Source organism: Salvelinus namaycush, unplaced genomic scaffold (genome assembly GCF_016432855.1).
Source record: "Salvelinus namaycush isolate Seneca unplaced genomic scaffold, SaNama_1.0 Scaffold263, whole genome shotgun sequence".
NCBI classification, from domain to species: Eukaryota; Metazoa; Chordata; class Actinopteri; order Salmoniformes; family Salmonidae; genus Salvelinus; species Salvelinus namaycush.
Genome location: NW_024059486.1, coordinates 105523 through 133339, shown reverse-complemented (window position 1 = coordinate 133339; position 27817 = coordinate 105523). Strand labels below are relative to the sequence as shown.

At 45.8% G+C, this 27817-nt stretch overlaps 2 protein-coding genes across 2 annotated transcripts; one reads left to right on the top strand and one right to left on the bottom strand.

Annotated features, from left to right (window-relative positions):
* Nucleotides 1-4321: 4321 nt before the first annotated feature.
* meig1 (meiosis/spermiogenesis associated 1) lies at nucleotides 4322-5573 on the bottom strand. Its single transcript, XM_038984747.1, has 3 exons — nucleotides 5475-5573; nucleotides 4678-4860; nucleotides 4322-4572 (listed from the first exon to the last, which is right to left on the bottom strand). The coding sequence occupies exons 2-3, from the start codon at nucleotides 4828-4830 to the stop codon at nucleotides 4444-4446; spliced, it is 282 nt and encodes a 93-aa protein (XP_038840675.1). The 5' UTR covers nucleotides 4831-4860; nucleotides 5475-5573; the 3' UTR covers nucleotides 4322-4443.
* Nucleotides 5574-5804: 231 nt separating this feature from the next.
* Nucleotides 5805-27817, top strand: LOC120039305 (protein artemis-like). The gene is made up of 12 exons (XM_038984761.1): nucleotides 5805-5986; nucleotides 6129-6180; nucleotides 6301-6385; nucleotides 6493-6552; nucleotides 6749-6804; nucleotides 17767-17868; nucleotides 22151-22223; nucleotides 23656-23796; nucleotides 24426-24527; nucleotides 24674-24810; nucleotides 26028-26082; nucleotides 27673-27817. The coding sequence occupies exons 1-12, from the start codon at nucleotides 5878-5880 to the stop codon at nucleotides 27763-27765; spliced, it is 1065 nt and encodes a 354-aa protein (XP_038840689.1). The 5' UTR covers nucleotides 5805-5877; the 3' UTR covers nucleotides 27766-27817.

Here is a 27817-nt window from a genome sequence, read left to right as displayed (position 1 = left end):
CAGGGCCACACTCCAACACTCAGACATCATTACAGATAGCCAGGGGGACACTCCAACACTCAGACATCATTACAGATAGCCAGGAGGACACTCCAACACTCAGACATCATTACAGATAGCCAGGGGCACACTCCAACACTCAGACATCATTACAGATAGCCAGGGCCACACTCCAACACTCAGACATCATTACAGATAGCCAGGGGCCACACTCCAACACTCAGACATCATTACAGATAGCCAGGGTCACACTCCAACACTCAGACATCATTACAGATAGCCAGGGCCACACTCCAACACTCAGACATCATTACAGATAGCCAGGTGAACACTCCAACACTCAGACATCATTACAGATAGCCAGGGCCACACTCCAACACTCAGACATCATTACAGATAGCCAGGGCCACACTCCAACACTCAGACATCATTACAGATAGCCAGGAGGACACTCCAACACTCAGACATCATTACAGATAGCCAGGGCCACACTCCAACACTCAGACATCATTACAGATAGCCAGGGTCACACTCCAACACTCAGACACCATTACAGATAGCCAGGAGGACACTCCAACACTCAGACATCATTACAGATAGCCAGGGGAACACTACAACACTCAGACATCATTACAGATAGCCAGGGGCCACACTCCAACACTCAAACATCATTACAGATAGCCAGGGGCACACTCCAACACTCAGACATCATTACAGATAGCCAGGGCCACACTCCAACACTCAGACATCATTACAGATAGCCAGGGCCACACTCCAACACTCAGGCATCATTACAGATAGCCAGGGCCACACTCCAACACTCAGACATCATTTACAAAACATGCATTTGTGTTTAGTGAGTCCGCCAGAACATACGCAGTAGGGATGACCAAGCGTTCTCTTGATAAGTGCGTAAATTTCACAATTTTCCTGTTCTGCTAAGCATTCAAAATGTAAAGAGTGCTTTGGGTTGTCAGGGAAAATGTATGGAATAAAAAGTACAATATTTTCTTTAGGAATGTAGTGAAGTAAAAGTTGTGAAAAATATAAATAGTAAAGTACAAATACCCAGAAAACCTACTCAAGTAGTAGTTCCAGGTAATTTTACTGAAGTAGTTTACACCGCTGGAAAGTCCAGTCGTTATCTTCACATCATATGAATGATCATTGTAGACTTGTAAGTATATTCATCAGGAACAATACTTAACCCATATACAACCCAATAGTTGTAGTGTTTTACCCACCTGCTAACTGTCATACCAGTTCAGCTCTCAGTCCACTCTAACTGGGCCCCATATCCCCCACAGGAGTATCCAGGAGGATGCAACTTTACATAACATTCATATAGAAATGTATGTTTATAGAATAACCATGAATGTCATGCAGCAGAATATGTCAGCAGCTCTATGTTTTAGTTGGAGTACTGGTATATGTGAATCATAGTTAGTGTACTGGTATATGTGAATCATAGTTAGTGTACTGGTATGTGTGAATCATAGTTAGTGTACTGGTATATGTGAATCATAGTTAGTGTACTGGTATGTGTGAATCATAGTTAGTGTACTGGTATGTGTGAATCATAGTTAGTGTACTGGTATATGTGAATCATAGTTAGTGTACTGGTATGTGTGAATCATAGTTAGTGTACTGGTATATGTGAATCATAGTTAGTGTACTGGTATGTGTGAATCATAGTTAGTGTACTGGTATGTGAATCATAGTTAGTGTACTGGTATATGTGAATCATAGTTGGAGTACTGGTATGTGTGAATCATAGTTAGTGTACTGGTATGTGTGAATCATAGTTAGTGTACTGGTATATGTGAATCATAGTTAGTGTACTGGTATGTGTGAATCATAGTTAGTGTACTGGTATATGTGAATCATAGTTAGTGTACTGGTATGTGTGAATCATAGTTAGTGTACTGGTATGTGTGAATCATAGTTAGTGTACTGGTATATGTGAATCATAGTTAGAGTACTGGTATGTGTGAATCATAGTTAGTGTACTGGTATGTGTGAATCATAGTTAGTGTACTGGTATGTGAATCATAGTTAGTGTACTGGTATATGTGAATCATAGTTAGTGTACTGGTATGTGTGAATCATAGTTAGTGTCCTGGTATATGTGAATCATAGTTAGTGTACTGGTATGTGTGAATCATAGTTAGTGTACTGGTATATGTGAATCATAGTTAGTGTACTGGTATGTGTGAATCATAGTTAGTGTACTGGTATATGTGAATCATAGTTAGTGTACTGGTATGTGTGAATCATAGTTAGTGTACTGGTATGTGTGAATCATAGTTAGTGTACTGGTATATGTGAATCATAGTTAGTGTACTGGTATGTGTGAATCATAGTTAGTGTACTGGTATATGTGAATCATAGTTAGTGTACTGGTATGTGTGAATCATAGTTAGTGTACTGGTATGTGAATCATAGTTAGTGTACTGGTATATGTGAATCATAGTTGGAGTACTGGTATGTGTGAATCATAGTTAGTGTACTGGTATGTGTGAATCATAGTTAGTGTACTGGTATGTGTGAATCATAGTTAGTGTACTGGTATATGTGAATCATAGTTAGTGTACTGGTATGTGTGAATCATAGTTAGTGTCCTGGTATGTGTGAATCATAGTGAGTGTACTGGTATATGTGAATCATAGTTAGTGTACTGGTATGTGTGAATCATAGTTAGTGTACTGGTATATGTGAATCATAGTTAGAGTACTGGTATATGTGAATCATAGTTAGTGTACTGGTATGTGTGAATCATAGTTAGTGTACTGGTATGTGTGAATCATAGTTAGTGTACTGGTATGTGTGAATCATAGTTAGTGTACTGGTATATGTGAATCATAGTTAGTGTACTGGTATGTGTGAATCATAGTTGGTGTACTGGTATGTGTGAATCATAGTTAGTGTACTGGTATGTGTGAATCATAGTTAGTGTACTGGTATGTGAATCATAGTTGGAGTACTGGTATGTGTGAATCATAGTTAGTGTACTGGTATGTGTGAATCATAGTGAGTGTACTGGTATATGTGAATCATAGTTAGTGTACTGGTATGTGTGAATCATAGTTAGTGTACTGGTATATGTGAATCATAGTTAGTGTACTGGTATGTGTGAATCATAGTTAGTGTACTGGTATGTGTGAATCATAGTTAGTGTACTGGTATATGTGAATCATAGTTAGTGTACTGGTATATGTGAATCATAGTTAGTGTACTGGTATGTGTGAATCATAGTTAGTGTACTGGTATATGTGAATCATAGTTAGAGTACTGGTATGTGTGAATCATAGTTAGTGTACTGGTATGTGTGAATCATAGTTAGTGTACTGGTATGTGAATCATAGTTGGAGTACTGGTATATGTGAATCATAGTTAGTGTACTGGTATGTGTGAATCATAGTTAGTGTACTGGTATGTGTGAATCATAGTTAGTGTACTGGTATGTGTGAATCATAGTTAGTGTACTGGTATGTGAATCATAGTTAGTGTACTGGTATGTGTGAATCATAGTTAGTGTACTGGTATATGTGAATCATAGTTAGTGTACTGGTATATGTGAATCATAGTTAGTGTACTGGTATATGTGAATCATAGTTAGTGTACTGGTATATGTGAATCATAGTTAGTGTACTGGTATGTGTGAATCATAGTTAGTGTACTGGTATATGTGAATCATAGTTAGTGTACTGGTATGTGTGAATCATAGTTAGTGTACTGGTATGTGTGAATCATAGTGAGTGTACTGGTATATGTGAATCATAGTGAGTGTACTGGTATGTGTGAATCATAGTTAGTGTACTGGTATGTGAATCATAGTTAGTGTACTGGTATATGTGAATCATAGTTAGTGTACTGGTATATGTGAATCATAGTTAGTGTACTGGTATATGTGAATCATAGTTAGTGTACTGGTATGTGTGAATCATAGTTAGTGTACTGGTATGTGAATCATAGTTAGTGTACTGGTATATGTGAATCATAGTTAGTGTACTGGTATATGTGAATCATAGTTAGTGTACTGGTATGTGTGAATCATAGTTAGTGTACTGGTATGTGAATATCCCCGTTAGGGGGTCAGACTTTAGGTATTTTATTTTGTTGATGCTAATCCCAGTCCTCATACTAACGTCACAATATCACATGATGAGGGTGTGAAAGCCCCAGTCCATAATCCCCTCTCACACAGTTCAATCCTTCATCTGGATCCACAAACAAAACATTCATCAAAAGGACCCTTATAACACACCCACACCTCCCCTCACAGGTTCACACACATCAGACAGCTTCAGCCTCACACCCTTTATTCAGTGAACTGGTCTACATTCCACAGCTGGGATGATGCTGCCTTCCTTCCTACAGACGTCTTCAAAAACACGACAAAAGATATTCAAAATGGAAAAGAGATTGCTGGACACTGCTGATTTAATATGCATAGACCTTCACTTTATGGACTTCCCTGTCTTCACATTCTCTTTTTCTGTTGTAGTAATAGAATGTGTTGTCTCGACGCTGAAGCTTCTTCACAAACCCAGTCTCAGGCCACCTGTCGATCTAAGACAAAGAAGCAATGCCATAGTGACACATTCATCTAGTAGTGAACCAACTGTCAGTGGCGATGCTTTTAGCCAGTGATAAGGATTCATTTAAGTTGTTTACCAAGTCAACTTGCTTTACTTGTTTGTATTCCAGTTCATCTCTGTAGCCTGCCTGTTGGAATCTGTATAAGTTCTCCACCTCGTCAGTCCATTGTTTGGCTCTGCTCATGGACTTTGGCGTTGCGTTGCCATCTAAGTAGGCTGCACAAGACATTGTGCTGCAGAGAGGATGTCCACAGGTGACCTACAGGAGCAAATAGTGGGCTCAGTTAGACAAGTTCAAATATCTCTATATACTGACATGACAGTCATGGACACTGAAATACATAAAGGAAAACTAAATAAACAATAAAACACAATTTAAAAAGAATGGCAATTACATAGTAGGTTATATGGGGAGGGGCATCCTGAATATGAATTAGGTGGCAGAAGTAGGGTATGGATGATTTTCTATTTCTCTCCGTCCTCCTGTCCTGGGGGATAGAGAGCAGATGGGTGCAGCAGGTGGTTCTGCATGTCACTTGTCAGATAGCCAGTCTCGGTACAGGAAAGTGTAGAGGGGAGAGCAGGCAGAACTGCTCTCTTAATTCTTACACACTAACCATCTTATTGCCGAAAACATTTTATCTACATATTTCTTAAACCAATCAAATTGAATTTGCACAGTTGACACTAACGTCGCCAAACGTACAGTAGCTAGCTAGCTAACGCCAATATTTGAATTCAACTTGCTAGCACTAGCATCAGGCTACTATGGTAGATATAATATAGAAGTCACAGTTACGAAATTAGACTGAATCTGGCTAGCTAGCTATACATTTTTCTCAATTTGATTAGTTAATATCACATGTTACTTACAGCTGTATCGGGCAAGACTCACAGTCCCAAGAGTTGATGATGAGGTAGCTTGTCTTTAGTTGCCTAGCAACCCAAATGTTCCTTCCTTCTTCCTTCTTCCTTCTTCTTCTTCTTCTTCCTTCTTCCTTCTTCTTCTTCTTCTTCTTCTTTAACAATGTGTTGTTTTTGTAATTGACTACTGGTAGCACAGATATATGCTAGCAACGTTGTAGTTATTGTGAGCAGGTAAAATTCAGATACAACGCTGGCAGTGGTAACGTTTTGTTTTGGCTCCCATCCACTAGGTGGCTTACCTAACGTTAGCTATTCAAGTATCCCGACCAAAATGCGCCGCCCTGTCACCTAGCAGCAGGCAACGAGCGGGAGGGAGTTTAGAAAGTATTGGAGCTAATCCTCAGTCAAAATGAGTTCGTTCGCGGGTCGCATGAAGGAGTATCCCAACATGTCGCTGGACCGGTTTGACAGGGAGAATCTACATGCAAGGGCTTACTTTTTATCTCACTGTCATAAAGGTAAAGAAAGAATCTTTGAGATACGGTGAGCCCAAACAGCAGTTAGCTAGCTAAAGATAACTAGTCAGTATGTGCTCTAATTGGTACACAGTGGACATGTAACTAGCTAACGTTAGCTACTTACATCATGTATTTTCTGCAGATCACATGAAGGGACTGAAGGGGCCTCTATTGAAAAGAAAGTTGAAATTCAGGTGATTTCACAACGTTTTATTTTGATGGTCTGAAAGTTCAGTGAAACGTTTCAAGCGTCTACAAGGATGGGTAACTGATAATGATGGTCTAACGGTACTGTCTGTGTTCATTTGTCCCAGTCTGACAGTCAAACTGTACTGTTCATTTGTAACTAAGGAACTGTTGCTGAGCAATCCAAAATATGCCTTCTGGGAAGATCACATAGTAAGTAGTTAATTGTCAAAAATCATTCTGAATACTGAACACTAGTTATGGACGTATTGCTAGGTAAGCTTTGTTTTGTGTAATTTGATGTGCTTCTGTTTGTCTAGGTTGCTTTGGAGCTGGAGAGTCCCACACTAATTACTTTAATAGACGAGGCTTCAGGAGAGGTACGACACTGGTTCATCATTACAACACATATAGGGTCATATAAGGGCTGATCGCTGTTAGTTTGCTATATGACTGACTCTTTGATGACTGATATTGTGTGTGTGTGTGTGTGTGTGTGTGTGTGTGTGTGTGTGTGTGTGTGTGTGTGTGTGTGTGTGTGTGTGTGTGTGTGTGTGTGTGTGTGTGTGTCTACAGAGAGAAGAACTTGTGGTGACTCTGCTTCCTGCAGGTCACTGTCCAGGCTCGGTCATGTGAGTATTGTGTGTGTGTGTGTGTGTGTTTGTGTTTGCATGCGAGCGTGTATGTGTGTGTTTGTGGTAATATGACGTATCACCTAGCTTGTGTTTGTGGTAATATCACGTATCACCTAGCTTGTGTTTGTGGTAATATGATGTATCACCTAGCTTGTGTTTGTGGTAATATGACGTATCACCTAGCTTGTGTTTGTGGTAATATGACGTATCACCTAGCTTGTGTTTGTGGTAATGAGGTATCACCTAGCTTGTGTTTGTGGTAATGAGGTATCACCTAGCTTGTGTTTGTGGTAATATGACGTATCACCTAGCTTGTGTTTGTGGTAATATGACGTATCACCTAGCTTGTGTTTGTGGTAATATGACGTATCACCTAGCTTGTGTTTGTGGTAATATGACGTATCACCTAGCTTGTGTGTTTGTGGTAATATGACGTATCACCTAGCTTGTGTTTGTGGTAATATGACGTATCACCTAGCTTGTGTTTGTGGTAATATGACGTATCACCTAGCTTGTGTGTGTGGTAATATGACGTATCACCTAGCTTGTGTTTGTGGTAATGAGGTATCACCTAGCTTGTGTGTGTGGTAATATGACGTATCACCTAGCTTGTGTGTTTGTGGTAATATGACGTATCACCTAGCTTGTGTTTGTGGTAATATGACGTATCACCTAGCTTGTGTTTGTGGTAATATGACGTATCACCTAGCTTGTGTGTTTGTGGTAATATGACGTATCACCTAGCTTGTGTGTTTGTGGTAATATGACGTATCACCTAGCTTGTGTGTTTGTGGTAATATGACGTATCACCTAGCTTGTGTTTGTGGTAATATGACGTATCACCTAGCTTGTGTGTTTGTGGTAATATGACGTATCACCTAGCTTGTGTTTGTGGTAATGAGGTATCACCTAGCTTGTGTGTGTGGTAATATGACGTATCACCTAGCTTGTGTTTGTGGTAATATGACGTATCACCTAGCTTGTGTTTGTGGTAATATGACGTATCACCTAGCTTGTGTGTGTGGTAATATGACGTATCACCTAGCTTGTGTTTGTGGTAATATGAGGTATCACCTAGCTTGTGTTTGTGGTAATGAGGTATCACCTAGCTTGTGTGTGTGGTAATATGACGTATCACCTAGCTTGTGTTTGTGGTAATATGACGTATCACCTAGCTTGTGTTTGTGGTAATATGACGTATCACCTAGCTTGTGTTTGTGGTAATGACGTATCACCTAGCTTGTGTTTGTGGTAATGAGGTATCACCTAGCTTGTGTTTGTGGTAATATGAGGTATCACCTAGCTTGTGTTTGTGGTAATATGAGGTATCACCTAGCTTGTGTTTGTGGTAATATGAGGTATCACCTAGCTTGTGTTTGTGGTAATATGAGGTATCACCTAGCTTGTGTTTGTGGTAATGAGGTATCACCTAGCTTGTGTTTGTGGTAATATGAGGTATCACCTAGCTTGTGTTTGTGGTAATATGACGTATCACCTAGCTTGTGTTTGTGGTAATGAGGTATCACCTAGCTTGTGTGTTTGTGGTAATATGACGTATCACCTAGCTTGTGTGTTTGTGGTAATATGACGTATCACCTAGCTTGTGTGTTTGTGGTAATATGACGTATCACCTAGCTTGTGTTTGTGGTAATATGACGTATCACCTAGCTTGTGTTTGTGGTAATATGACGTATCACCTAGCTTGTGTGTTTGTGGTAATATGACGTATCACCTAGCTTGTGTTTGTGGTAATATGACGTATCACCTAGCTTGTGTTTGTGGTAATATGACGTATCACCTAGCTTGTGTGTTTGTGGTAATATGACGTATCACCTAGCTTGTGTGTTTGTGGTAATATGACGTATCACCTAGCTTGTGTGTTTGTGGTAATATGACGTATCACTTAGCTTGTGTGTGTGTTAGACTTGGGTAATATATCATATATAGCTACTGTGTACTGGGCTATTTAGAAGTACCGACAGTGTGATATTCTTTTCACGGGGGTGCATGCTACGCCACTGTTTACAACTATCATTTCCCTAGCTAAGATGTACTGACTAAATGATCTCCATCCAGGGCTCCAGCTGTGCATCTGGTTTGATAACTTGCTAAGTGTTAGATGGCAACATCAAGCTTCTTGGTTACAGCAGAGATACTAAATGTCTGGATCAATGCTGTGTAATATTTGTTTTGTGCAGCAAACTGAGTAGCCTGTTGAGATTCTTGTATAACTTTATGAGCTGAGTTGTCTGTCCTTGCAATTTGTTTATGTGTGCTTGTTAGCATTTAGCTAGCGTCCGCTATGTGAATTCGCTAGTAATTTGTTTGTGTGCTTGTTAGCATTTAGCTAGCGTCCGCTATGTGAATTCGCTAGTAATTTGTAGGGACTCCAACCGAAAACATTAGGAACACCTGCTCTTTCCATGACAGACTGACCAGGTGAATACAGGTAAAAGCTATGATCCCTTATTGATGTCACTTGTTAAACCCACTTCAAATCAGTGTAGATGAAGGGGAGACAGGTTAACAAAGGATTTTTAAGCCTTGAGACAAATGAGACATGGATGGAGTATGTGTGCCATTCAGAGGGTGAAGGGGCAAGACAACATGTTGAAGTGCCTTTGAATAAGGTATGGTAGTAGGTGCCATGCAAACCGGTTTGTCAAGAACTGCAGTGCTGCTGGGATATCCAGCCATCTTGACACAACTGTGAGAAGCAAAGGGGGGGGGGGGGGGGGTGTACAAACAATAAGAACACCTTCCTAATATTGAGTTGCCTCCCCCCCCAATTCGTTGGAGCGTGGACACTGCAAGATGTCGAAAGCTTTCCACAGGGAAGCTGACCCAATGCTTCCCACAGCTGTGTCAAGTTGGCTGGATGTCCTTTGGGTGGTGGACCATTCTTGATACACACAGGAAACTGTTGAGTGTGAGAAACCCAGCAACGTTGCAGTTCTTGACTCAAACTGGTGCTTACTACCATATGCCGTTGAAAGGCAGTTAAATCTCTTGTCTTGCTCATTCACCCTCTGAATGGCACGCAGACACAATCCATGTCTCAATTATCTCAAACATCCTTCTTTAACTTGTCTCCTCCCCTTCATCTACTCTGATTGAAGTGGAATTAACAGGTGACATCAATAAGGGATCATAGCTTTCACCTGGTCAGTCTATGTCATAGAAAGAGCAGGTGTTCCTAATGTTTTGTGTACAGGCGCACCGGTTTGCGTCAAGAACTGCAACGTTGCTGGGTTTTTCACACTCAACAGTTTCCCGTGTGTATCAAGAACTGGTACTGTGTTATATATATTTATTAGTACCATTTTTTAGTACCAGTCAAAAGTTTGGACACACCTACTCATTCAAGGGTTTTTTTCTTTATTTTTACTATTTTATACATTGTAAAATAATAGTGAAGACATCAAAACTATGAAATAACACAATCAAAAAAGTGTTCAACAAATCAAAATATATTTTAGATTCTTCAAAGTAGCCACCCTTTGCCTTTGACAGCTTTGCACACTCTTGGCCTTCTCTCAACCAGCTTCACCTGGAATGCTTCTCCAACAGTCTTGAAGGAGTTCCCACATATGCTGAGCACTTGTTGGCTGCTTTTGCTTCACTCTGCAGTCCAACTCATCCCAAACTCTCAATTGGGTTGAGGTCGGTTGATTGTGGAGGCCAGGTCATCTGATGCAGCACTCCATCACTCTCCTTCTTGGTCAAATAGCCCTTACACAGCCTGGAGGTGTGTTGGGTCATTGTCCTGTTGAAAAACAAATTATATTCTCCTAAGCGCAGACCAGATGGGATGGCGTATCACTGCAGAATGCTGTGGTTGCCATGCTGGTTAAGTGTGCCTTGAATTCTAAATAAATCACAAACCAGATGGGATGGCGTATCACTGCAGAAGCTGTGGTTTGCCTTGAATTCTAAATAAATCACAGACAGTGTCACCAGCAAAGCACCATCACACCACCTCCTCCATGCTTCACGGTGGGAACCACACATGCAGAGATCATCCGTTCACCTACTCTGCGTCTCACAAAGACACGACGGTTGGAACCAAAAATACCAAATTTGGACTCATCAGATCAAAGGACAGATTTCCACCGGTCTAATGTCCATTGCTCGTGTTTCTTGGCCCAAGCAAGTCTCTTCTTATTATTGGTGTCCTTTAGTAGTGGTTTCTTTGCAGCAAATCAACCATGAAGGCCTGATTCGGAGCGGCAGGTAGCCTAGTGGTTAAGAGCGTAGAGGCGGCAGGTAGCCTAGTGGTTAAGAGCGTAGAGGCGGCAGGTAGCCTAGTGGTTAAGAGCGTAGAGGCGGCAGGTAGCCTAGTGGTTAAGAGCGTAGAGGCGGCAGGTAGCCTAGTGGTTAAGAGCGTAGAGGCGGCAGGTAGCCTAGTGGTTAAGAGCGTAGAGGCGGCAGGTAGCCTAGTGGTTAAGAGCGTAGAGGCGGCAGGTAGCCTAGTGGTTAAGAGCGTAGAGGCGGCAGGTAGCCTAGTGGTTAAGAGCGTAGAGGCGGCAGGTAGCCTAGTGGTTAAGAGCGTAGAGGCGGCAGGTAGCCTAGTGGTTAAGAGCGTAGAGGCGGCAGGTAGCCTAGTGGTTAAGAGCGTAGAGGCGGCAGGTAGCCTAGTGGTTAAGAGCGTAGAGGCGGCAGGTAGCCTAGTGGTTAAGAGCGTAGAGGCGGCAGGTAGCCTAGTGGTTAAGAGCGTAGAGGCGGCAGGTAGCCTAGTGGTTAAGAGCGTAGAGGCGGCAGGTAGCCTAGTGGTTAAGAGCGTAGAGGCGGCAGGTAGCCTAGTGGTTAAGAGCGTAGAGGCGGCAGGTAGCCTAGTGGTTAAGAGCGTAGAGGCGGCAGGTAGCCTAGTGGTTAAGAGCGTAGAGGCGGCAGGTAGCCTAGTGGTTAAGAGCGTAGAGGCGGCAGGTAGCCTAGTGGTTAAGAGCGTAGAGGCGGCAGGTAGCCTAGTGGTTAAGAGCGTAGGGGCGGCAGGTAGCCTAGTGGTTAAGAGCGTAGGGGCGGCAGGTAGCCTAGTGGTTAAGAGCGTAGGGGCGGCAGGTAGCCTAGTGGTTAAGAGCGTAGGGGCGGCAGGTAGCCTAGTGGTTAAGAGCGTAGGGGCGGCAGGTAGCCTAGTGGTTAAGAGCGTAGGGGCGGCAGGTAGCCTAGTGGTTAGAGCGTAGGGGCGGCAGGTAGCCTAGTGGTTAGAGCGTAGGGGCGGCAGGTAGCCTAGTGGTTAGAGCGTAGGGGCGGCAGGTAGCCTAGTGGTTAAGAGCGTAGGGGCGGCAGGTAGCCTAGTGGTTAAGAGCGTAGGGGCGGCAGGTAGCCTAGTGGTTAAGAGCGTAGAGGCGGCAGGTAGCCTAGTGGTTAAGAGCGTAGAGGCGGCAGGTAGCCTAGTGGTTAAGAGCGTAGAGGCGGCAGGTAGCCTAGTGGTTAAGAGCGTAGAGGCGGCAGGTAGCCTAGTGGTTAAGAGCGTAGAGGCGGCAGGTAGCCTAGTGGTTAAGAGCGTAGAGGCGGCAGGTAGCCTAGTGGTTAAGAGCGTAGAGGCGGCAGGTAGCCTAGTGGTTAAGAGCGTAGAGGCGGCAGGTAGCCTAGTGGTTAAGAGCGTAGAGGCGGCAGGTAGCCTAGTGGTTAAGAGCGTAGAGGCGGCAGGTAGCCTAGTGGTTAAGAGCGTAGAGGCGGCAGGTAGCCTAGTGGTTAAGAGCGTAGAGGCGGCAGGTAGCCTAGTGGTTAAGAGCGTAGAGGCGGCAGGTAGCCTAGTGGTTAAGAGCGTAGAGGCGGCAGGTAGCCTAGTGGTTAAGAGCGTAGAGGCGGCAGGTAGCCTAGTGGTTAAGAGCGTAGAGGCGGCAGGTAGCCTAGTGGTTAAGAGCGTAGAGGCGGCAGGTAGCCTAGTGGTTAAGAGCGTAGAGGCGGCAGGTAGCCTAGTGGTTAAGAGCGTAGAGGCGGCAGGTAGCCTAGTGGTTAAGAGCGTAGAGGCGGCAGGTAGCCTAGTGGTTAAGAGCGTAGAGGCGGCAGGTAGCCTAGTGGTTAAGAGCGTAGAGGCGGCAGGTAGCCTAGTGGTTAAGAGCGTAGAGGCGGCAGGTAGCCTAGTGGTTAGAGCGTAGAGGCGGCAGGTAGCCTAGTGGTTAGAGCGTAGAGGCGGCAGGTAGCCTAGTGGTTAGAGCGTAGAGGCGGCAGGTAGCCTAGTGGTTAAGAGCGTAGAGGCGGCAGGTAGCCTAGTGGTTAAGAGCGTAGAGGCGGCAGGTAGCCTAGTGGTTAAGAGCGTAGAGGCGGCAGGTAGCCTAGTGGTTAAGAGCGTAGAGGCGGCAGGTAGCCTAGTGGTTAAGAGCGTAGAGGCGGCAGGTAGCCTAGTGGTTAAGAGCGTAGAGGCGGCAGGTAGCCTAGTGGTTAAGAGCGTAGAGGCGGCAGGTAGCCTAGTGGTTAAGAGCGTAGAGGCGGCAGGTAGCCTAGTGGTTAAGAGCGTAGGGGCGGCAGGTAGCCTAGTGGTTAAGAGCGTAGGGGCGGCAGGTAGCCTAGCGGTTAGAGCGTAGGGGCGGCAGGTAGCCTAGCGGTTAGAGCGTAGGGGCGGCAGGTAGCCTAGCGGTTAGAGCGTAGGGGCGGCAGGTAGCCTAGCGGTTAGAGCGTAGAGGGTAGCCTAGCGGTTAGAGCGTAGAGGGTAGCCTAGCGGTTAGAGCGTAGAGGGTAGCCTAGCGGTTAGAGCGTAGGGGGTAGCCTAGCGGTTAGAGCGTAGGGGGTAGCCTAGCGGTTAGAGCGTAGGGGGTAGCCTAGCGGTTAGAGCGTAGGGGGTAGCCTAGCGGTTAGAGCGTAGGGGGTAGCCTAGCGGTTAGAGCGTAGGGGGTAGCCTAGCGGTTAGAGCGTAGGGGGTAGCCTAGCGGTTAGAGCGTAGGGGGTAGCCTAGCGGTTAGAGCGTAGGGGGTAGCCTAGCGGTTAGAGCGTAGGGGGTAGCCTAGCGGTTAGAGCGTAGGGGGTAGCCTAGCGGTTAGAGCGTAGGGGGTAGCCTAGCGGTTAGAGCGTAGGGGGTAGCCTAGCGGTTAGAGCGTAGGGGGTAGCCTAGCGGTTAGAGCGTAGGGGGTAGCCTAGCGGTTAGAGCGTAGGGGGTAGCCTAGCGGTTAGAGCGTAGGGGGTAGCCTAGCGGTTAGAGCGTAGGGGGTAGCCTAGCGGTTAGAGCGTAGGGGGTAGCCTAGCGGTTATAGCGTTGGGGCGTAGGGGGTAGCCTAGCGGTTATAGCGTTGGGGCGGCAGGTAGCCTAGCGGTTATAGCGTTGGGGCGGCAGGTAGCCTAGCGGTTAGAGCGTAGGGGCGGCAGGTAGCCTAGCGGTTAGAGCGTAGAGGGTAGCCTAGCGGTTAGAGCGTAGAGGGTAGCCTAGCGGTTAGAGCGTAGAGGGTAGCCTAGCGGTTAGAGCGTAGGGGGTAGCCTAGCGGTTAGAGCGTAGGGGGTAGCCTAGCGGTTAGAGCGTAGGGGGTAGCCTAGCGGTTAGAGCGTAGGGGGTAGCCTAGCGGTTAGAGCGTAGGGGGTAGCCTAGCGGTTAGAGCGTAGGGGGTAGCCTAGCGGTTAGAGCGTAGGGGGTAGCCTAGCGGTTAGAGCGTAGGGGGTAGCCTAGCGGTTAGAGCGTAGGGGGTAGCCTAGCGGTTAGAGCGTAGGGGGTAGCCTAGCGGTTAGAGCGTAGGGGGTAGCCTAGCGGTTAGAGCGTAGGGGGTAGCCTAGCGGTTAGAGCGTAGGGGGTAGCCTAGCGGTTAGAGCGTAGGGGGTAGCCGTAGGGAGTAGCCTAGCGGTTAGAGCGTAGGGGGTAGCCTAGCGGTTAGAGCGTAGGGGGTAGCCTAGCGGTTAGAGCGTAGGGGGTAGCCTAGCGGTTAGAGCGTAGGGGCGGCAGGTAGCCTAGCGGTTAGAGCGTAGGGGCGGCAGGTAGCCTAGCGGTTAGAGCGTAGGGGCGGCAGGTAGCCTAGCGGTTAGAGCGTAGGGGCGGCAGGTAGCCTAGCGGTTAGAGCGTAGGGGCGGCAGGTAGCCTAGCGGTTAGAGCGTAGGGGCGGCAGGTAGCCTAGCGGTTAGAGCGTAGGGGCGGCAGGTAGCCTAGCGGTTAGAGCGTAGGGGCGGCAGGTAGCCTAGGTTGGTGGATCGAATCACCGAGCTGACAAGGTAAAAATCTGTCGTTCTGCCCCTGAACAAGGCAGTTAACCCGCTGTTCCCCTGAACAAGGCAGTTAACCCGCTGTTCCCCTGAACAAGGCAGTTAACCCGCTGTTCCCCTGAACAAGGCAGTTAACCCGCTGTTCCCCTGAACAAGGCAGTTAACCCGCTGTTCCCCTGAACAAGGCAGTTAACCCGCTGTTCCCCTGAACAAGGCAGTTAACCCGCTGTTCCCCTGAACAAGGCAGTTAACCCGCTGTTCCCCTGAACAAGGCAGTTAACCCGCTGTTCCCCTGAACAAGGCAGTTAACCCGCTGTTCCCCTGAACAAGGCAGTTAACCCGCTGTTCCCCTGAACAAGGCAGTTAACCCGCTGTTCCCCTGAACAAGGCAGTTAACCCGCTGTTCCCCTGAACAAGGCAGTTAACCCGCTGTTCCCCTGAACAAGGCAGTTAACCCGCTGTTCCCCTGAACAAGGCAGTTAACCCGCTGTTCCCCTGAACAAGGCAGTTAACCCGCTGTTCCCCTGAACAAGGCAGTTAACCCGCTGTTCCCCTGAACAAGGCAGTTAACCCGCTGTTCCCCTGAACAAGGCAGTTAACCCACTGTTCCCCTGAACAAGGCAGTTAACCCACTGTCGTTCTGCCCCTGAACAAGGCAGTTAACCCACTGTTCCCCTGAACAAGGCAGTTAACCCGCTGTTCCCCTGAACAAGGCAGTTAACCCACTGTTCCCCTGAACAAGGCAGTTAACCCACTGTTCCCCTGAACAAGGCAGTTAACCCACTGTTCCCCTGAACGAGGCAGTTAACCCACTGTTCCCCTGAACGAGGCAGTTAACCCACTGTTCCCCTGAACGAGGCAGTTAACCCACTGTTCCCCTGAACGAGGCAGTTAACCCACTGTTCCCCTGAACAAGGCAGTTAACCCACTGTTCCCCTGAACAAGGCAGTTAACCCACTGTTCCCGGGAGGCCATCATTGTACATAAGAAGTTGTTCTTAACTTACAACATCCAACATCCGGTGAAATTACAGAGCGCGAAATTCAAATTAAATTACTATAAATATTAAACTTTCATGAAATCACAAGGCAATAGATCAAAATAAAGCTTAACTTGTTGTTAATCCAGCCATCGTGTCAGATTTCAAAAAGGCTTTACGGCGAAAGCAAACCATGCGATTATCTGAGGACAGCGCCCAGCACACACATGCATAACATATCATTTTCAACCAGGGAGTTGCGACACGAAAGTCAGAAATAGCGATATAATATATGCCTTACCTTTGAAGATCTTCTGTTGGCACTCCAAAATGTCCCAGTTACATTACAAATGGTCCTTTTGTTCGATAAAGTCCTTGTTTATATCCATAAAAACTCAGTTTACCTGGCGCGCTTCAGTCAATAATCCACTCGGTTTCCCTCCTTCAAAATGCATACAAAATGAATCCCAAACGTTACCAATAAACTTATCCAAACAAGTCAATCAACGTTTATAATCAATCCTTAGGTACCCTAATACGCAAATAAACGATACAATTTAAGACGGAGAATCGTTATTGTCTTTACGGGAGAAAAATAGCAAAGGACGCGCTCTGTCACGCGCTTGGAAACACTAAAGCCAAAATGGGAGCCACCTAGAAAAACTACAATTTCTGGCTCATTTTTCCAAAAACCAGTCTAAAACTCTTTCTAAAGACTGTTGACATCTAGTGGAAGCCCTAGGAACTGCAATCGGGCACGATTTCGCCCTATTTTAAAAGTGCCAGCCATTGAAATCAGTGGTAGGATGAATTTTTGGGGGGGTGGATGGTTTTTCCTCTGGGTTTTGCCTGCCATTTCAGTTCTGTTATATTCACGGACATTATTTTAACAGTTTTAGAAACTTTAGAGTGTTTTCTATCCAAATCTACCAATTATATGCATATCCTAGCTTCTGGGCCTGAGTAGCAGGCAGTTTACTTTGGGCACGCTTTTCATCCGGACGTCAAAATACCACCCCCTATCCCAAAGAAGTGTTATTAACTGACTTGCCTAGTTAAATGACAGTGAGATTATTTTTTATTTTTTTATCACATAGTCTCCTCTGAACAGTTGATGTTGAGATGTCTGTTACTTGAACTCTGTGAAGCATTTATTTGGGCTGCAATCTGAGGTGCAGTTAACTACAATGAACTTATCCTCTGAGCAGAGGTAACTCTGGGTCTTCCTTTCCTGTGGAGGTCCTCATGAGAGCCAGTTTCATCATAGCACTTGATGGTTTTTGTGACTGCACTTGAAAAATGTTCAAAGTTCTTTACATTTTCTGGATTGACTGACCTTCATGTCTTAAAGTAATGTCCATCGTTTCTCTTTGCTCATTTGAAATGTTCTTGCCCTAATATGGACTCGGTCTTTTACCAAATAGGGCTATCTTCTGTATACCACCCCTACCTTTTCACAACACAACTTATTGGCTCAAATACATTAATTAACTTTTAACAAGGCACACCTGTTAATTGAAATGGATTCCAGGTGACTACCTCATGAAGCTGGTTGAGAGAATGCCAAGAGTGTGCAATGCTGTCATCAAGGCAAAGGGTGGCTACTTTGAAGAATCTCAAATATAATTGAACACTTTTTTGGTTACTACATGATTCCATATGTGTTATTTCATAGTTTTGATGTCTTCACTATTATTCTACAATGTGAAAAAGCCTTGAATGATTAGTTGTGTCTAAACTCTTTACTGGTACTGATATATATAAATGAATTCATTGGTAGCGTATACCCTGTTATGGTACAGGAACGATATGAAGGTATCAACATCTGGATATCTCCCAACCCTTGTGTGTGTGTGTAGGTTCTTGGTAGAGGGGGCCCAGGGTACGGTGTTGTACACAGGAGACTTCCGACTGGCGAAGGGAGACTCCTCCCGCATAGAACTCCTCCACTCTGGGAGCAGGTACACACACATATATACTACCTACAGGTTTTCATTTCACCTTTATTTAACCAGGTAAGCTAGTTGAGAACAAGTTCTCATTTACAACTGCAACCTGGCCAAGATAAAGCAAAGCAGTGTGACACAAACAACAACACAGAGTTACATGGAATAAACAATAAACAAGTCAATGACACAGTAGAAAAAGAAAGTCCAAATACAGTGTGTGCAAAAGGCATGAGGAGTTAAGGCAATAAATAGGCCATAGGAGCGAAGAATTACAATTTAGCAGATTAACACTGGAGTGATAAATGAGCAGATGATGTGTAAGTAGTGATACTGGTGTGCAAAAGAGCAGAAAAGTAAATAAAAACAATATGGGGATGAGGTAGGTAGATTGGGTGGGCTATTTACAGATGGACTATGTACAGCTGCAGTGATCGGTTAGCTGCTCAGATAGTTGATGTTTAAAGTTGGTGAGGGAAATAAGTCTCCATCTTCAGCGATTTTTGCAATTCGCTCCAGTCACTGGCAGCAGAGAACTGGAAGGAAAGGCGGCCAAAGGAGGTGTTGGCTTTGGTGATGATCAGTCAGATATACCTGCTGGAACGTGTGCTACAGGTGGGTGTTGTTATCGTGACCAGTGAGCTGAGATAAGGTGGAGCTTTTACGTAGCATAGACTTATAGATGACCTGGAGCCAATGGGTCTGGCGATGAATATGAAGCATCACCACCCTGGACGATTCTGACCTAGAATATGTGGACAACTACAAAACCTAGGTGTCTGGCTAGATGGTAAACTCTCCTTCCAGACTCACATTAAACATCTCCAATCCAAAATTAAATCTAGAATCGGTTTTCTATTTCGCAACAAAGCCTCCTTCACTCACGCCGCTAAACTTACCCTAGTAAAACTGACTATCCTACCGATCCTCGACTTTGGCGATGTCATCTACAAAATAGCTTCCAACACTCTACTCAGCAAACTGGATGCGGTCTATCACAGTGCCATCCGTTTTGTTACCAAATCACCTTATACCACCCACCACTGCGACCTGTATGCTCTAGTCGGCTGGCCCTTGCTTCATATTCGTCGCCAAACCCACTGGCCCCAGGTCATCTATAAGTCTTTGCTAGGTAAAGCCCCGCCTTGTCTCAGCTCACTGGTCACCATAGCAGCACCCACCTGTAGCACGCGCTCCAGCAGGTATATCTCACTGGTCACCCCCAAAGCCAACACCTCTTTGGCTGCCTTTCTTTCCAGTTCTCTGCTGCCAATGACTGGAACGAATTGCAAAAGTCACTGAAGCTGGAGACTCATATCTCCCTCACTTACTTTAAGCACCAGCTGTCAGAGCAGCTCACAGATCACTGCACCTGTACGTAGCCCATCTGTAAATAGCCCACCCAACTACCTCATCCCATATTGTAATTTTTTTTTGCTCCTTTGCACCCCAGTATCTCTACTTGCACATCTATCACTCCAGTGTTTAATTGCTAAATTGTAATTACTACGGCCTAGTTATTGCCCTACCTCCCTAATCTTACCTCATTTGCACACACTATATATAGATTTTTTTTCTATTGTGTTATTGACTGTACGTTTGTTTATGTTTGTTTATTCCATGTGTAATTCTGTGTTGTTGTTTGTGTGGCACTATTTTGCTTTATCTTGACCAGGTCGCAGTTGTAAATGACAACTTGTTCTCAACTGGCCTACCTGGTTAAATAAAGGTGAAAAACAAATTGGGCATAGGACCTGTTTCAAATAACTCTGAATCTAGGGCATAGGACCTGTTTCAGGGGCCAACACAGTGCCTGAGGAAAGTATTCAGGCCCCCTTCACTTTTTCCACATTTTGTTTTTCCACATTTTGTTACATTATAAAATGGATAGATACATTTTCTCTCATTAATCGATACACAATACCCCATAATGACAAAGCGAAAAGTTTTGTTAATTTTAGCAAATGTATTAAAAGTAAACAAATACCATATTTACATAAGTATTCAGACCCTTTGCTCTGAGACTCAAAATACTGTAGAGCTCAGGTGCATCCTGTTTCCATTGATCATCCTTGATGTTTCTACAACTTGATTGGAGTCCACGATTTGGAAAGGCACACACCTGTCTATGTAAGGTTCCACAGTTGACAGGTAGAGCAAAAACCAAGCCATGAGGTTGAAGGAATCTTCCGTAGAGCTCCGAGACAGGATTGTGTCGAGGCACAGATCTGGGGAAGGGTACCAAAAAATGCCTGCAGTATTGAAGATCCCCAAGAACACATTGGTCTCCATCATTCTTAAATGAAAGAAGTTTGGAACCACCAAGACTCTTCCTAAAGCTGGCTGCCCGGCCAAATCAGGGAAAAGGACCTTGGTCAGGGTGGTGACCAAGAACCCGATGGTTACTCTGACAGAGCTCCAGAGTTCCTCTGTGGAGATGGGAGAACCTTCCAGAAGGAAAACCTTCTCTGCAGCACTCCACCAATCAGGCCTTTATGGTAGAGTGGCCAGACGGAAGCCACTCCTCAGTAAAAGGCACATGACAGCCCGCTTGGAATTTGCCAAAAGGCACCTAAAGGATTCTCAGACCATGAGAAACAAGATTGAATTCTTTGGCCTGAATGCCAAGTGTCACGTCTGGAGGAAACCTGTCACCATCCCTACGGTGAGGCATGGTCGTGGCAGAATCATGCTGTGGGGATGTTTTTCAGTGGCAGGGAGTCAGGATCAAGGTAAAGACGAACGGAGCAAAGACAGAGATCCTTGATGAAAACCTGCTTCAGAGCACTCAGGACCTCAGACTGGGACGAAGGTTCACCTTCCAACAGGACAATGAACCTAAGCACACAGCCAAGACATCGCAGGAGTGACTTCGGGACAAGTCTCTGGATGTCCTCGAGTGGCCCAGCCAGAGCCCGGGAATTTAACCCGATCGGACATCTCTGGAGAGACCTGAAAATAGCTGTGCAGCGACGCTCCCCATCCAACCTGACAGAGCTTGAGAGGATCTGCAGAGAAGAATGGGAGAAACTCCCCAAATACAGGTGTGCCAAACTTGTAGCGTCATACCCAAGAAGACGTGAGGCTGTAATCGCTGCCAAAGGTACTTCAACAAAGTACTGAGTAAAGGGTCTGAATACTTATGTAAATGTGATATTTCAACAACAAAAAATTGTATTGTGATGTCATTATGGGGTATTGTGATGTCATTATGGGGTATTGTGATGTCATTATGGGGTATTGTGATGTCATTATGGGGTATTGTGTGTAGATTGATGAGGGGAAAAAACTTCCTCAATTTTAGAATAAGGCTGTAACATAACAAAATGTCAAAGTCAAGGGGGAAAAGAATGATTGTGCTGTGATACAATACATAGCAGAAAAACATTAAAACAGATTTAAGATGTCTTGGGTACGTAACTGGTATAGTCTAAATTAAACAAATTCAGAGTTAGCCTACAATTGTAGTGAATTTGTATTTGATTTTGAATAGTTTAGTGTTTAATGGTTGAGATGGTTTGATGATGCTGAAGACTCACAACATGGGCCCAGATGACAAGACAGTGGATTATAGTGGAGATGGTTTGATGATGCTGAAGACTCACAACATGGGCCCAGATGACAAGACAGTGGATTATAGTGGAGATGGTTTGATGATGCTGAAGACTCACAACATGTGCCCAGATGACAAGACAGTGGATTATAGTGGAGATGGTTTGATGATGCTGAAGACTCACAACATGGGCCCAGATGACAAGACAGTGGATTATAGTGGAGATGGTTTGATGATGCTGAAGACTCACAATATGTGCCCATATAGGGCTGTTGCGGTCAAGACTGCCGGTCTCACGGTAATTAACCGTTAATTAACATGTTTAGCATCTCCAGGCCTCTACATCTCCAGGCCTCTACATCTCCAGGCCTCTACATCTCCAGGCCTCTACATCTCCAGGCCTCTACATCTCCAGGCCTCTACATCTCCAGGCCTCCACATCTCCAGGCCTCCACATCTCCAGGCCTCCACATCTCCAGGCCTCCATCCATACAAACCGCTGATTGGAACATCTACATTTGGAAAAGTTGACCATAATCCACTGTGATGTTCTATGCCCATATTATTAATCAGCGTCATTAAACCTCCTCGTCTTTAATAAACTGTCATCCGAGCCCTAACAGCACACACCAAGTACAACCTAGACAATATACAGTCACCCTTACCAGCACACACCAAGTACAACCTAGACAATATACAGTGGTCCTCAGTTCCAATGCCAGACCGTGTGCTGTGTTGTTTCAGGGTGAAAGACATCAAGAGTGTGTATCTGGACTCCACCTTTTACGACCCTCGCTTTTACCAGATCCCCAGCAGGGTGAGTGTGTGGGATTCTGAGAGCGCTACAGAGAGAGAGCTAGAGAGAGAGAGAGCTAGAGAGAGAGAGAGAGCTAGAGAGAGAGAGAGAGAGAGAGAGAGAGCTAGAGAGAGAGAGAGCTAGAGAGAGAGAGAGAGAGCTAGAGAGAGAGAGAGAGAGCTAGAGAGAGCTAGAGAGAGAGAGAGCTAGAGAGAGAGAGAGCTAGAGAGAGAGAGAGCTAGAGAGAGAGAGAGCTAGAGAGAGAGAGAGCTAGAGAGAGAGAGAGCTAGAGAGCGAGCGAGCTAGAGAGCGAGCGAGCTACAGAGTGTGTGTGTGGGAGACGTGTCTACATGCTATCCGGGGGCTGGTACAGGACTGGGTCAGTAGGAGTGTGTGTGTGTGTGTAGGAGACCTGTCTACATGCTATCCGGGGGCTGGTACAGGGCTGGGTCAGTAGGAGTGTGTGTGTGTGTGTAGGAGACGTGTCTACATGCTATCCGGGGGCTGGTACAGGACTGGATCAGTAGGAGTGTGTACCATACAGTGTGTGTGTGTGTGTGTGTGTAGGAGACGTGTCTACATGCTATCCGGGGGCTGGTACAGGACTGGATCAGTAGGAGTGTGTACCATACAGTGTGTGTGTGTGTGTGTGTGTGTGTGTGTGTGTAGGAGACGTGTCTACATGCTATCCGGGGGCTGGTACAGGACTGGATCAGTAGGAGTGTGTACCATACAGTGTGTGTGTGTGTGTGTGTAGGAGACGTGTCTACATGCTATCCGGGGGCTGGTACAGGACTGGATCAGTAGGAGTGTGTACCATACAGTGTGTGTGTGTGTGTGTGTAGGAGACGTGTCTACATGCTATCCGGGGGCTGGTACAGGACTGGATCAGTAGGAGTGTGTACCATACAGTGTGTGTGTGTGTGTGTGTGTGTGTGTGTGTGTGTGTGTGTGTGTGTGTGTGTGTGTGTGTAGGAGACGTGTCTACATGCTATCCGGGGGCTGGTACAGGACTGGATCAGTAGGAGTGTGTACCATACAGTGTGTGTGTGTGTGAGTGTAGGAGACGTGTCTACATGCTATCCGGGGGCTGGTACAGGACTGGATCAGTAGGAGTGTGTACCATACAGTGTGTGTGTGTGTGTGTGTAGGAGACGTGTCTACATGCTATCCGGGGGCTGGTACAGGACTGGATCAGTAGGAGTGTGTACCATACAGTGTGTGTGTGTGTGTGTGTGTGTGTGTGTGTGTGTGTGTGTGTGTGTGTGTGTGTGTAGGAGACGTGTCTACATGCTATCCGGGGGCTGGTACAGGACTGGATCAGTAGGAGTGTGTACCATACAGTGTGTGTGTGTGTGTGTGTAGGAGACGTGTCTACATGCTATCCGGGGGCTGGTACAGGACTGGATCAGTAGGAGTGTGTACCATACAGTGTGTGTGTGTGTGAGTGTAGGAGACGTGTCTACATGCTATCCGGGGGCTGGTACAGGACTGGATCAGTAGGAGTGTGTACCATACAGTGTGGCTGAACTGTAAAGCTGCATACGGATATGAATACCTCTTCACTAACCTGGGGAACGAGTTTCACACACAGGTAGGTGACCAACACTTACCTCTTAAGGATCCGCCCCTTTTTTCAATTTCCGCCTAAAATGACCCAAATCTAACTGTCTGTAGTTCAGGACCTGAAGCAGGGATATGCATATTCTTGGTACCATTTGAAAGGAAACACTTTGAAGTTTGTGGAAATGTGAAATGAATGTAGGAGAATATAACACAATAGATCTGATAAAAGATAATACAAAGAAGAAGAAAAAAACTTTTTTTGCACCATCATCTTTCAAATGCAAGAGAAAGGCCATCATGTATTATTATTATTTAGATTTTGGCCACTAGATGGCAGCAGTGTATGTGCAAAGTTTTAGACTGATCCAATGAACCATTGTATTTCTGTTCAAAATGTTGTATCAAGACTGCCCAAATGTGCCTAATTTGTTTATTAATATCTTTAAGTTCATAATTGTTCACTCTCCTCAAACAATAGCATGGTATTCTTACACTGTAATAGCTACTGTAAAATGGACAGTGCAGTTAGATGAACAAGAATTTAAGCTTTCTGCCAATATCAGATATGTCTATGTCCTGGGAACGTTCTTGTTACTTACAACCTCATGCTAATCGCATTAGCCTTAGTTAGCTCAACTGTCCCGTGGTGTGTTGTAGATTCATGTCAAGAGCCTGGACATGTTTAAGAAGATGCCAGAGATTCTGAGTCATGTGACCACGGATCGAGCCACTCAGATCCATGCCTGCCGTCACCCCAAGGTAACGCTGCTACACGCCCCCTTTCTCTTAGCAACCCCTAACCAATAGAAACATGTTGTTGTGTAGGAGGAGGAGTCCTAACCAATAGAAACATGTTGTTGTGTAGGAGGAGGAGTCCTAACCAATAGAAACATGTTGTTGTGTAGGAGGAGGAGTTTGTGCGTGGCAGCAGACTGCCGTGTGGCTCCTCTGCATCAGATGGAACTCCTCTAAAGATCATCAGTATCAAACCCTCCACGATATGGTTTGGAGAGAGAACACAGAGGACCGAGGTTATCGTCAGGTACACACACACACACTCAGAGAAACACACACACACTCAGAGAAACACACACACACTCAGAGAAACACACTCACACTCAGAGAAACACACTCACACTCAGAGAAACACACACTCACACTCAGAGAAACACACACTCACACTCAGAGAAACACACACACACACACACACACTCACACTCAGAGAAACACACTCACACTCAGAGAAACACACTCACACTCAGAGAAACACACTCACACTCAGAGAAACACACACACACTCAGAGAAACACACACACACTCAGAGAAACACACACACACACTCACACTCAGAGAAACACACACACACACTCACACTCAGAGAAACACACACACACTCACACTCAGAGAAACACACTCACACTCAGAGAAACACACTCACACTCAGAGAAACACACTCACACTCAGAGAAACACACACACACTCAGAGAAACACACTCACACTCAGAGAAACACACTCACACTCAGAGAAACACACACACACTCAGAGAAACACACACACACACTCACACTCAGAGAAACACACACACACACTCACACTCAGAGAAACACACACACACTCACACTCAGAGAAACACACTCACACTCAGAGAAACACACTCACACTCAGAGAAACACACTCACACTCACACTCAGAGAAACACACACACACTCAGAGAAACACACTCACACTCAGAGAAACACACACACACTCACACTCAGAGAAACACACACACACTCACACTCAGAGAAACACACACACACACTCACACTCAGAGAAACACACACACACTCAGAGAAACACACACACACTCAGAGAAACACACACACACTCAGAGAAACACACTCACACTCAGAGAAACACACACACACACACTCAGAGAAACACACTCACACTCAGAGAGAAACACACACACACACTCACACTCAGAGAGAAACACACACACACACTCACACTCAGAGAAACACACACACACTCAGAGAAACACACACACACTCAGAGAAACACACACACACACTCAGAGAAACACACTCACACTCAGAGAAACACACACACACACTCAGAGAAACACACTCACACTCAGAGAAACACACACACACACACTCAGAGAAACACACACACACACTCAGAGAAACACACTCACACTCAGAGAAACACACACACACACACTCAGAGAGAAACACACACTCACATTATCTTACACAGATGTGTAATGTTTTCAGGACAGGCGCCAGTTCCTACAGAGCCTGCTTTTCCTTCCACTCATCCTACTCAGAGGTGAGACACCTGTCTGTCTGCCTGTCTGTCTGTCTGCTTTTCCTTCCACTCATCCTACTCAGAGGTGAGACACCTGTCTGTCTGCCTGTCTGTCTGCCTGCTTTTCCTTCCACTCATCCTACTCTGAGGTGAGACACCTGTCTGTCTGTCTGTCTGCCTGTCTGTCTGCCTGCCTGCTTTTCCTTCCACTCATCCTACTCAGAGGTGAGACACCTGTCTGCCTGCCTGCTTTTCCTTCCACTCATCCTACTCTGAGGTGAGACACCTGTCTGTCTGTCTGTCTGTCTGCCTGTCTGTCTGCCTGCCTGCTTTTCCTTCCACTCATCCTACTCAGAGGTGAGACACCTGTCTGTCTGTCTGTCTGTCTGTCTGTCTGCTTTTCCTTCCACTCATCCTACTCAGAGGTGAGACACCTGTCTGTCTGTCTGTCTGCTTTTCCTTCCACTCATCCTACTCAGAGGTGAGACACCTGTCTGTCTGCCTGTCTGTCTGTCTGCTTTTCCTTCCACTCATCCTACTCAGAGGTGAGACACCTGTCTGTCTGCCTGTCTGTCTGTCTGCTTTTCCTTCCACTCATCCTACTCAGTGAGACACCTGTCTGTCTGTCTGTCTGCTTTTCCTTCCACTCATCCTACTCAGAGGTGAGACACCTGTCTGTCTGCCTGTCTGTCTGTCTGCTTTTCCTTCCACTCATCCTACTCAGAGGTGAGACACCTGTCTGTCTGTCTGCTTTTCCTTCCACTCATCCTACTCAGAGGTGAGACACCTGTCTGTCTGCCTGTCTGTCTGTCTGCTTTTCCTTCCACTCATCCTACTCGGAGGTGAGACACCTGTCTGTCTGCCTGTCTGTCTGTCTGCTTTTCCTTCCACTCATCCTACTCAGAGGTGAGACACCTGTCTGTCTGCCTGTCTGTCTGTCTGCTTTTCCTTCCACTCATCCTACTCAGAGGTGAGACACCTGTTTCTGTCTGCCTGTCTGTCTGCCTGCCTGTCTGTCTGTCTGCCTGTCTGCCCGTCTGTCTGCCCGTCTGTCTGTCTGCCTGTCTGCCCGTCTGTCTGTCTGCCTGTCTGTCTGTCTGCCTGCCTGTCTGCTTTTCCTTCCACTCATCCTACTCAGAGGTGAGACACCTGTCTGTCTGTCTGCCTGTCTGCTTTTCCTTCCACTCATCCTACTCAGAGGTGAGACACCTGTCTGCCTGTCTGCTTTTCCTTCCACTCATCCTACTCAGAGGTGAGACACCTGTCTGTCTGTCTGCCTGTCTGCTTTTCCTTCCACTCATCCTACTCAGAGGTGAGACACCTGTCTGCCTGTCTGCTTTTCCTTCCACTCATCCTACTCAGAGGTGAGACACCTGTCTGTCTGTCTGTCTGCCTGCCTGCTTTTCCTTCCACTCATCCTACTCAGAGGTGAGACACCTGTTTCTGTCTGTCTGTCTGTCTGTCTGTCTGTCTGTCTGTCTGTCTGCCCGTCTGTCTGTCTGTCTGTCTGTCTGCCCGTCTGCCCGTCTGTCTGTCTGTCTGTGTCTGTCTGTGTCTGTCTGTGTCTGTCTGTCTCTGTGTGTGATACTCTTCTCTTCTTCCTGTTTTCAGATCAAAGACTTCCTGTCTTATCTCCAGCCAATCAACATCTACCCCAGTGTCATTCCTATTGGCCGAACTCACGCTGATGTCACAGAGCTGTGAGCCAGTCACCCTCTATACACTGAATGTCTTCTCTACACCCTTACCCCCTAAT